This window comes from Manihot esculenta, chromosome 17 (genome assembly GCF_001659605.2).
Source record: "Manihot esculenta cultivar AM560-2 chromosome 17, M.esculenta_v8, whole genome shotgun sequence".
In the NCBI taxonomy this organism is placed as follows: Eukaryota; Viridiplantae; Streptophyta; class Magnoliopsida; order Malpighiales; family Euphorbiaceae; genus Manihot; species Manihot esculenta.
The window spans coordinates 10663321-10675518 of NC_035177.2; the positions used below are offsets into that span (position 1 = coordinate 10663321).

The 12198-nt window shown below is 33.5% G+C and overlaps 1 protein-coding gene and 1 non-coding gene across 3 annotated transcripts in view; both read right to left on the bottom strand.

Moving 5' to 3' along the window:
* Positions 1–7722, bottom strand: part of LOC110605481 — a 110989-nt gene extending 103267 nt beyond the window's left edge. Inside the window, exons 1-2 of one of the 2 annotated variants that reach the window (XM_021744077.2) lie at positions 7353–7722; positions 6685–6788 (exon numbers count right to left, since the gene is read on the bottom strand). In XM_021744077.2, the coding sequence (XP_021599769.1) occupies positions 6685–6788; positions 7353–7449 (201 nt within the window). In that variant the 5' untranslated portion in view covers positions 7450–7722. Of the gene's footprint in view, positions 1–6684; positions 6789–7352 lie in introns of those variants that run through there. The other variant, XM_043952484.1, reaches the window with a different exon arrangement.
* Positions 7723–11667: 3945 nt separating this feature from the next.
* Positions 11668–11774, bottom strand: LOC122722320. The gene has a single exon (XR_006349288.1). It is a non-coding gene; the product is annotated as a small nucleolar RNA R71 (small nucleolar RNA).
* Positions 11775–12198: the final 424 nt, after the last annotated feature.

Here is a 12198-nt window from a genome sequence, read left to right on the forward strand (position 1 = left end):
CTGAGGAAAGAAGCAACAGAAATTCATTTCAATTTTCAGCATTTTCTTCATTCTTGAGGACAAGAATGATTTCAAAAAGTGGGGAATGTTATGATAAGGAGAATAAAGGGTGTTAGAAAATAAACAGAAGGTATTTAAGGTTGAAATTGTAATAAAAGGAAGGAGTAGATGATAGTAAACTTAACTAGGAATTAGTTAGAGAGTGGAGTGGCAAGAACAGTTATTTTAGAGATCTAAAAGCCGTATAAATAACAGCTACTGTAACTAAAGGGGACCCATTCCAAGAATTATCAATATTAATCAATCTTTCTTTTTACTATCTCTCTCTTTCTAATTCTCTCTATTCTGCATTTCTCCCCTTTCTTTCTCTCTTCTTTCTTCTATTTTCTCTCCCCTTTGCTCTCTTTCTAACTTGTAAGGGATTCAATCCTTAACACACCACTCTTTACAAGGGAAATAGAAGAAACATAGTACAGAGTATCAACATACTTTAGTAGCAAAGAAATGCAGTCAAAATGATCGTCTTCTTACATCTCCAAAAACTCTAGAAATCCAAGTACTTGTTTGGCATAAATCAATGCAAGGCACCTTATCATGCCAACTCCCACATGAAAGCTTGGATCCTATAATCTTGTACTTTTCCGTCACACACTTAATTTAAGTCTCAAGAATTTTCGAGAGAAATTTTTTATTCTATTCCAATGGAATTGATCTTTAACACTTAATTTAAGTCTGAAGAATTTTTGGGAGAAATTTTTTATTCTATTCCAATTAAATTGATCTTTATAAGATTTGAGTATTTATATACAAAAAATCAACCTAAAATAGGAATATTTACAATAATAATAAAATCTCTATAATTAAGCCCTATAATAAACCCTAATTAGGATCCTAAATATCTGATCTCCAAATTAGGAACCTTTTATGTTGGTCAATGCTCCCTTTCAAGTTGGTGCATAAATATCACACATGCCTAAGTTGGGCATATCAAGGTGTGATAGGTCTTATTGTTGAGTCCTTTGGTAAATATACCAGCTAACTGTTCATCGGAAGTCATATGATCTAGTCTCAAGACACCATTTATTAACTTCTTCTTAATGAAGTGTTGATCAATCTCTATGTGCTTCATTCGGTCATGTTGAACCGGATTGTGAGCTATACTGATGGCAGCTTTGTTGTCACAGTATAAGAGGAGTTTGTCCCTCTCCAACAGTTTCAATTCCTCCAACAATCTCTGCAACCATATGAGTTCATAAACACCTTGTACCATTACTCTATATTCTATATTCTGCTTTAGCACTTGATCGAGCAACAATTCTTTGCTTTTTGCTTCTCTAAGTGACAAGATTTCCTCCCACAAGTATGTGGTAACCACTAGGGATCTAGCCCAATTTGCATCTGTGAATGTGTGTATGTGGAGATGACCGTGTTTAGAGAATAGGAGACCTTTTCTAGAAGCAGACTTTAAGTATCGCAAAATACAAAAAACAACTTGCATGTGCAACTCACGAGGGTCATGCATAAACTGACTGACTAAGCTGACTACATATGCCATGTCTAGTCAACTATGCCAAAAATAAATCAGTCTGCCTACCAATCTCTGATATCTGTCAATATCCACTGATTCACCAATCCCTCCTTGTAGCTTGTGATTGCTCTCAATGAGAGTTTTTGCTAGTTTGCAACATAACATACCAGTTTCTTTCAAAAGTTTCAGAATGTATTTTCTCTGAGAAATAAATATTCCCTTCTTTGACCAGTGAACCTCAATTCCTAGGAAATATTATAGTTTTTCTATATCTTTAATTTCAAACTCCCGAGCCAAAAGCTTTTTCAGAGAGCTATCTCTTTAGTGTCATCCTCTGTCATTACTATAAACTATGAGAAAAGTAATTTTACTGACAAATAGAGTATAATCAGTATTGCTCTATTGATAGCCAAAGAAAATCATAGCTCTGTTGAATCGATCAAACCAAACTCTGGATGACTGCTTCAACCCATACAAAGCCTTCTTTAGCCTGCACATTTTCCTTGTATTTTTTCATCAGCAAATCCAAGAGAAATTTCAATATATACTTCCTCCTCCAAGTCTCCATGAAGGAATGCATTTTTCACATCAAATTATTATAGGTCATAGTCAAGATTGGCAGTGCAAGATAGCAATACTCTAATTGAGTTCATTTTGGCAACAGGAGCAAATGTCTCTTGGTAATCTACCCCATAGGTTTGAGTGTATCCCTTGACAACTAGTCTAATCTTAAATCTTTCAATTGATCCATCTACTTTGTATTTCATATTGAAAACCCACTTGCAACCAACTAGTTTTTTTTTTTCAGGTGGAAGAGACATCAACTCCCAGGTCTCATTTTTAGCTAAGAATTTCATTTTTTCAATCATTGCTCACTTCCAATTAAAATCTTTAAGATGCCTTCCAATCCTGTGAGATAGACACAGAGAAAATAGAGAAGACAAATACTCTATAGAATGGAGACGAAGAATCATAAAAGAGAAAGTTAGAAATAGAGTGTTTTGTACAAGATCTAACTCCTTTTTTTTTAGCAATTGATTTATTTAAATCATCAATAGGCTCAAGATTTAGGGATGACTAACCAGATGGAGAAGAGGAAGATTCATGATATTGAGTAGGCTGCACAATACCTTTTTCTGCTTCTGTTTTGTCTCTTCTTGAATATCTCCTCAAATCTGGTTTATCCAAACGCCCAATTTGATCACCAAAAGACCAATAGTCTCCCCTGTATAATAGTCTCTTAATCACCAATAGTCTCCCCCTATATAGTAGTCTCCTCTAGAGTAAAACGTTATAGAGTTAAAGAACTAGAAATCATCTCTTCTCTCTCATTGTCCTCCCTTGAAGAAATGATAGGGTGGTACCGAAGTAAAGTTCAGTCTCTCTAAACGTAACATCTATACTAACAAAGTATTTTCTAAATTGAGGGTGATAATATTTGTAACCCTTCTGTGTGAGAGATTACCCAACAAACACACATTTAAGAGCCCTCGGATCAAGCTTTTCACCTGTCCTAGTATGAACAAAACATGTGCATCTAAACACCTTTGGTGAAACAGTATAAACATTTTTCCCTTGTAGCACCTCTAAAGGGCTTTTAAAGGCAAGAGTTTTGAGAGGCATTCTATCAGTGAGATAAGTTGCGACTAAGACTACATCTCCCTAATAGATTTTTGGAAAATTCATGGTGAAAAGGAGAAATCTGACTACTTCCAACAGGTGCCTATTTTTCCTTTCAGAAACACCATTTTGAGCACTAGTGTAAGGCAACTAGTTTGATGTAGTATCCCATTAGACTCCAGATAAGCAGAAAAACGTTCATCCATGTACTCTGTGCCATTATCAGTTCTCAATACTTTATTGTAGCATCAAATTGAGTACAAACCATCTTGTAAAAAGATTGAAAGCAAGAAAACACATCACCCTTTGCCTTTATAAAATAAACCCAAGTCATACGAGTGCAACAATCAATAAAAGAAACAAATCAATGATTAATTGATAGGGAGATTGCTTGAGTAGGTCCCAAATGTCAGAATAGATTATCACAAAAGGGATCATACTCCTATTGCTACTGGAGGAATAAGAGGTTCTTGTATGCTTAGCATATTCACAGGAATCACAAATTAAAGAACCACAGTGAGCCTTGAAAAATAAATCAGGATAAAGTTTCTTTAAAACAAAAAGGATGGATGTCCTAACTATCGATGTCACTGTATAATTTCCTTGTTGACATATGATTTCTTCGAAAAAAAGAGCACGAAATGAATTCAAACTCAAATTCCCAACATATATAAGTCATCGTATAGTCTACTATTGTCAATCCTCTTCCCAGTTTAAAGGTCCTAAATAACACAATGATCAGGAAAAAATTTTAATTTCACAGTTAAATGCTTTAGTGAGAGCACTGACAGATAAAAGATTAACAGGGAAATGAGGAATATGAAGAACGGAAGATAGCTTGATATTTGGAGTATAAACAATAGAATCAATTTCAGAGATAGGAGTGAAAGAACCATCTGCGATTCTAACATTGTCTTTTTGTAGACATGGAATATAATTAAGAAAGCCTTCAGAGGAGCGCGTCATATATCTATTTGCACCAGAATCAATAATCCATGGAGCAAAACCAAGAGGCGAAACAAAAGCATTTTCTTACATCATCCACACAAGTCGCTGCCATTTCAAGAGAAAACCACCCTTTTTCTATCAACAGTTCACCAGCGAAAAAGGCACAGGTCCAGCAAATCAAATGCACGACTTGAAGGCGATCTGCTATAAAGAATCACTGCGAGAAAAAAAAAACCACCGAAAAACGTCTCTCATGCCGAAAATTGGTGAACCAAGTCACGGGTCCACACAGGTCAGAGGCGATTTGAAGACGAATCCGCCAAAAAGGATCGTCATCGAAAAAGACCATCGAAAAATGTCACATGTGCAAGTGCTTAGGAAGGACGCAGAATCTTGCAAGGGCACATGAGCCTCACGCGTAAGGCTTTCCAGATGAAAAAAAAGCTCTCAGATAGGGTAATACCAAAAAGGTAGATCTAGAGTTTTAGAAATCCTAAAGAGCAAAAATTAAATTTAAACTTTAAAATCAAGAAAAAAAAACTCTGAATTTTGGGAGAAATTTTTTATTTTATTCCAATTGAATTGATCTTTATAATATTGAGTATTTGTGCACAAAAAATCAACCTAAAATAGGAATATTTATAATGAAAATAAAATCCTTATAATCAAGCCTAATTAGAATCCCAAAGATCTGATCCTCCTAATTAGGAACCTTATATGTTGGTCAACAAAGTCCAATCCAATCCTGCCATCTTAACCAATAGATCGAAAACTCATAAAACAGCATCCAAAAGAAGGAGTTACCAACTAAATTCCCAGTGAATTTTAACATGCTTGCAAATTTCAGGCACTAATCAAGCAAAGTGCTGACCAAGCCAACTGGTGTTTCTTTATTTTACAGTAATGAAAAGTCAGCAAAGCCATTTTCCAAACCCCTTGCAGTTGTCTACCACAGAACACATTCCAATAGACATCTTTTCGTACTGCCGTCATCCACAACAACTGTAATAAAGAAAGGTAGAGCTATATTCCCTTCTTCCAAATCCTTGACAAAATTCAGAACGCAGTTTAAAAATTCATCAACCAACACTCTCAAAAGAGACTCTCTATATATTTATTTTGTCATGAGTTTATCATCAGTTGTCACTCATATAAAACATGAAATTCTTACACTCAAAAACTATTTTGGGATCCAGAAATACTCTTACAATTCTTCCATATATTGACCTTATATGAAGTTATAATGTCAAAAATCAAAAAAAAAAAAAAAAAAAAACTCTTAGGATCATAAGTTTTAAGAAAAACAGATATAAATATAAAGGTGACACCTTAAGCCTGCCTCAACACATTAAAACTGACGTCCATAACCAACATAAGCAGTAAATATGCCTCCAATGTACAAAACAAACTCAAAGGAGGAATTTATAATCTAAGTTTAAATATGAAAAAGTTTAAATGCCTCCTCCATAAACTTCAAAAGAAATATGAAATTGTACACCAGAAACTTCCTGTATGAGCAGTGGCAGACACAAAAGTTCAGTTTGGGGGGGGATTCAATTAAAATGTTTGATTTACAAAAATAACATATATAAAATAAATACATGTTCATAAGTTAATTTCCGACAATAGTGAATAAACTGTAAGAATTAAATTACAATAATCCTCATCTATTTTCATTAACTAAAAGATATAATCTATTTTCATTAACTAAAAGATATAATAATTTATTTTCAATTCTATACATATATCACTTAAAATGATTATTCTATAAACTACCATCACTTAAACTGAATAAATGCAGTTTCTTAAGATGAATAATTTATAAGTACAGTTCACTACCATTTAAAATGAATATTACATAAAACTATTTTAAAAATCATAATATTACTTAAACCATTTTTAATAATAAAAAAGAATTAATTTTTGTACTATCAAATAATTTTTTAATTCATATTATTATAATTCCTAAGAACTCCAATTTAGTAACATTCTTTTTTATATGGATTCACCATATATTTAATACAATCCATGAAACTTGTATTTCCTAAATTTAAATAGTCATAATAATTTTCCTAGGTTTAGTAAGAGATTGGTAGTAAAAACTGAATATCTTTGTTTCAAATAGTCATAATATTTTTTTAATGGAAATTATTTCTCCATTTAGTCTTACCCATTAAACTTGGAACTCATAATTTTCCTAGATTTAAATTTTTTTTTTCTAGATTTAAATAGTGTAACCGACAGAACTCATTAAACTCACATTTTTCTGGATTTAATATTTCTTTTTCCTAAGTAGACTAACCCATTACCCATGAAATCCATATTTTAGTAGAAGTAATTTTCTTTTTCTTTTTAAGATGTAGTCTAAAACTCAGATTTTCAATCATTTCTCTAAAAAAGCTTCATAACAGAGTAATGGGAAAGATGAAGCTGCTGGTACACTAAATAATGTAGGGATTTGAGAAACTACAAATGCACCCCTGAAACATTTTGAAAGTCCAGGGGAGTCCAATGCCTCCTTTGGCCCTAGTGTGGCTATGCCACTATATCTGAGTAAGTTACAGTGATAGGCATGCTAAACCACAAACCTTAAGCTTCACTGATCCAAGAAATCCTGCTTTAACCTTCACAGGCAACTGTAATGCATTGAGTGCCTCTGGCTTCAGTTGCATATTTGTTAGCTCCACATCACCTGTTTTAGTTTATAAACCATAAGTAATAAATCACAATACACCAAGTACTAAAGCAATAGTAACACCCCTTTGACCTCAACAAAATGTTTACTGAGAAATCCGATTACTCTTGAAGAAATCCAAAAACTAAAACAAAATTAAAACAAAAGAAAGTTAATCACTTCCCAATATGTAGAAATTTTTGCAATCATCCGCTCCGAAGAGTGGGGATAGATTTGATGTTCCAATCTATCACATTAGTGTCCTAAACAAGCCAGGACAGAAATTAATTGGAACAAGCAGTCCATTACGTTTCTCAACTGAATGTTAACTAAAAGTAACGAAACAATACTATCAAACACCAACACGCAATAGCATTCCACAAAAGCCATTTCATGTCACCACCAAGCTCATCAACCACATAAAATTCAACTTCGAGAACCAAAATGGAGCCAATTAAAACCCTCAAAATTTAAATTCAAACAAAATTTCAAGAAAAGGAAAAACTAATTACGAACTTCCACGAGAAGAAGACATAAAACACAATCGTGAAGGTAGAAGAACAAGGAGGAAATTGCACATACCTTTCCAGGCACTAATCTTTAGAGCTTCTTTACTGAGGCCGTGGACGTAATTGCCCAGGTACCTCTGCAATAGATTCGCCACCTGATCTTCCAACATCTTGAGGAGATGAATTAGATTCTCAGATCAGCGTTTTAGAGGATCAATTGCTGGTAGCATCGCCAGTGTACTGTGTAGATGAGTGGAAGAGGAAGCTGATTAGGCAAAATTCGATCAAGAAATGTAAACGAGAAGAAGTTGAGAGCAAGTCTTTGATTGTTTTGTTCTTTTTTCTTTTCTTTTTCTTTCTTCCTGACAGAGGGATTCGCCGTTTAAGGAGCCAAAAGCACGTCTCCTTCTTTTCTTTGTTTTTTTATTATTTTGTCCTTTTTGTAGTTCTAGTCTCTTGAACATACTAGGCTTTCTCCTTTTGGACTGGAAAGTGGGAGAGGAGCAGTTATCCCGTGCGTAACTTTCAAGCTGCACTCGGCCACGTCAACCTCGTGCTACTGACGGCTAAATACCGAATGTAAATGAGTAGGATGCACGTCACCAAATGAGCTCCATTTGTGAAGCTCAAATTTTAGGCTGTTTTTTTTTTCCCAAAAATTTTGGGCTGTTTACACGTGGAAAATCATATACTGCTTTTTAGTATTTATTATTAGAAAACTTTAATTTTATTTTTATCAAAAATAAAGAACATGATAATACTTTCATTTTTTATTAATAAAAAAATATATTTTTATTTACAATTGTGGTTAAATTATACATATCTTCGTAATTTTAAAACTTCTTTTATTTTAAATATATTAGTTATTTATTTATTTTTAGTTAATATGATTAATTCTTGTCATTGTAAGTTAATAATTTTTAAACAATAGAAAATCTTTTAAAATTGTTAAATATTAGTTTTTTTTTAAAACTAAAAAAAAATAGAAAAAAAGAGTTTGTTCACTTATGTAAAGTCAATCTATTTTCTGAAAAAAAAAAAAACTCTAAAAAGTTTAGAAACTAATTAATATTATTCATATCATATTTTTTCAGGTATAAACCTGTAAAATAAGAAAGGATTGGTTTGACAATTTATCCAATGGTTAAATCAATATGAACTATTGAAATAATAGCATACTTAATTATAGAGGTTGTAAACTCCTTGTATAATATAATGGATAGAGTTTGGATATTATTAGAAGTGTATGAGTATATACAATTATATGTAATATAGAATGTGAAATACCATATAGATATGATAAGGAATCCTAATAATATCTAGATAAGAAATTTTAAATAAAATACGATATAAAATCCTATTGGATAATGATAATATTCTGATATACCTACTAAAATTAGAATTCTATCACTTTATTAAAAGTTAATAGATCATCTGAATAATTGACGTAACTTAAATTATTAAGATATGAATTTTATATATTTTATTATTAATACATCTGTAGTCCTCCCTTCAGTGATTGAATCTTTAAGCTCGACGAAATGCCTCAGTTGTTCCCTTTGACGAACATATTGCTTTGTGGGATTTTGGTGATAAATTGCTTTGGTTAGTCCCTTTGATGAACTTGTCATCTTGCAGGATCGCTTTGATAGTTCTCTTTAATGAACTTATCACCTTATGGGATTTTGAGGATAAATAGCCTTGGTGGTTATTTTGGCGAACTTGTCATCTTGTGTGAGGATAAATCGCCTTAGTGGTTCCTTTTGATGAACCTTTGTCGCCTTATGCGATTTTGGCAATGAATTGTCTTAATACGAACCTGTCACCTTGTGAAATTCTGATAATAAATAGCCTTGATTTTTTCCTTTATGAACCTCTCGCCTTGTGGAATTCTGATATTGAATGGCCTTGATTTTTATCATGAAGAAGATTTGCTTTACGATCATGAGATTGAAAGGATTTCCAAAAGCTTGCGAAAACAAGCCAAATTGAGGAAACAAGTCTCATTAGCATCCACTTCTGTAGCCTACAAAGAAACAGCCTAAGAACCAGCCCAGCAACTAGAAATTTTTGCTAAAAAAATTATAGAACTAGCTTCTCGAACAGTAGTTGAACCAGCTGCTATAGAGGGAATTACAATAGCACCTGAAGCACCTGAAGAGGCAGAAAACGCAGCAACTACTGCTCTTAAACCAGTTGTTGGCCTTGTTGATTTAAAAGTTGAAATCATCAAAGAAAGAGCTCTAATGCCACAAGAAAGTGTTGGAAATCTTATGAGCTTAATATCATATTAGTGCAACATAAAAACAAAATAATTTTAAGCTATAAGAATAAATAAGAGTCAATGCATGTAACAATAGCATTAAAGTTGCAAGAGTTACCTTTGCTAAATTGTTTGTAAGACTAGACCAAAACGAAATGAATCAAAATCACCTTTTTTATCTCCTTTCCTGCAGTAAAATGTGACCAAGGGACTGCCCAATAGTGACTCTTCTCTACAATTTCACACACTGAAATTCTCAGCCAAAGGAAGTGTGCTAACACCTTGAATGTTTGTCTCTTCCTTTCGGTTTTGTGAATTTAACTTAGGTAGAGGATTGGAGATTTGTTCTCTATCAATCCCTGATGTGTTTAGGGCCAAAAACTTCAGAGAAGTAGGAGAAAAATATCTTCTTTTCTTTAAGAGGTTCAGCCAAAAAGAGGAGGTGGAAGATGTTGCAGTTTTTCTCTCCTTTTTCTCACTTATATAGCCGCATCTATTTAGGCATCCAATTAGGCTTTTTTTTTTTTCCTTTTATAGTCACTCAAATTCGGCCTTAATGAGAAGAAAACCTAGAGAAAAATTTTGATTTAATTTGAATTCAAATCCAATTAGATATTGGCATTTAATTCAAAATATACTTCCTTAAAACAAGCCCTAATCCTATTAGAACTCTGTCTCTCTTTTAACTAATTAATTAAACCTTTTAATTAACTAATTATATCATACCTTAAGCAATATTAAGTAGGCCCAGGAATGTGTGCCGAAATTCACATGAATCCATTGATAATATTTTAACACTTATTAATGACCCGATAAAGAAAAGACAAAAGTACCCTTTATCCAAATTTTATCGTGTGCGATCCTATAGGATTATTCAATATTGGTAATGGATTTTTAAGGTTCATAAATTATAATTGGTCTCTAGCAAGACATTATAATTATCCAAATTAAATAGTTATAAATTTACTCAGAAAATCACTCTACTAGTGAACTAGTACAATCATTTGCCATAATATATCATGATTTGCATGAGGCATGGAACAGGTCATCCCTACTCATTGTTAAATCATTTTCCTTCACTTATTAGTGATATTGAATCAATCAAATTGATGATAACTCTTATCATACAACTTGGGTGTGACCACACTCTTCTCAGTTTCACTAGTCAAGTGGCCGATGATATTTTCTTTTTTCGAGAGAAGCAATCCCTTCACTTCTTTCATGTTGCTTAGCATGAATTGTGACATACCCAATCATACCCGTACTTGCCATCCCATTTACAGGTGCGTTAGGTGTAAGTCAAAGTATACGAGGACTCGTCTAGGTATCCATAGAGATTTTCAGTCTAAGGACTTCTAGTACAAGTATCACTAGAGAAACACTTATGACTTTCAACCATGTAGTGCTCTCATAAGTGGATAGTTTCCAAATACAACATTCTTAATTTGTATTTATGTTATCTGATTGATATTCAATAACTTATGATCCGTAAAATATGATCATTTCACAAAGATCATACTATCCTTAGTTCAATGTCACTCCCATGGCAATAATTGACTAGGGAAGTTTAGAATATTATTCTTTAAAGGTTCAAGGTTTTACTACCAAGTGCCTCACACTTGATAACTTGAACAGACCCAACATTCATGGATGTTTTATCAATTTAATGTGTACAGTAATAAACAAAGTGATAAAACAAATGTCTCATTTTTATTTATCGTAGATAAAATGTCTTTACAATGTACATGGAACTAGGGTTTACACTAACAGAAATGACATGTGTGAATTAGCAGCTCCTGTGGATGATCAAGCACCATTGTGCATCATATTCCCACCTTTGACAGTGCTTTTGGAGTTAAAAATTGGACTGATTCACCTTCTTCAAAAATTCAGAGGTCTAGAAAATGAAGATCCACACAAACGCCTCAAAGAATTCTATATTGTTTGCTTAACCATGTGGCCCCAAGCAATAACCGAAGAATATGTTAAATTGAGAGTCTTTCCCTTCTCCCTAGATGATTCAGCCAAAGAGTAGTCATTCTACTTGCCACCTGGATCCATAACCTCATAGGCTGGGATGGTGAGGGCCTTCTTAAGTAAATACTTGCCAACCTCAAAGGCCATTGGCATCAGGAGAGAGATCAGTGGTATCACGCAGAAGGATTCTGAAAAACTATATGAATATTGAGAGAGATTTAAATGGTTGTGCACAAGTTGTCCCCAACATGACATCTCTGATAAATCTCTTATTAAATACTTTTATGGAGGTTTGTTACCTTTAGAAAGGAGATTGATTGATGCAGCGTGTGGAGGATCGATTGAGGATAAGACACCTCATACCATAAGAGACCTAATCTCCACCATGGCAGCAGCCTTAAAGCAATATGGAGATCAAAAGGGACCACCTAAGAGAGTCAATAAGGTAAGTGCATCTTCTTTGGCCTCACAAATTATTGATTTAACATTTGTTGTACAAAGTTTGCTTGTAGGACAGGCCCAGCAAACTCATCAAGCTCAGCAAGTAAGACCCTATGGGATCTGTGACATAGTAGGACACCCAACAGATATGTGTCCTTATCTTCAAGATGTTGAGCAGCAAGGAGGGTTCAGTGGTTAAAAGAGGTAGAACCCTACTCCAACATATACAATCCACGAT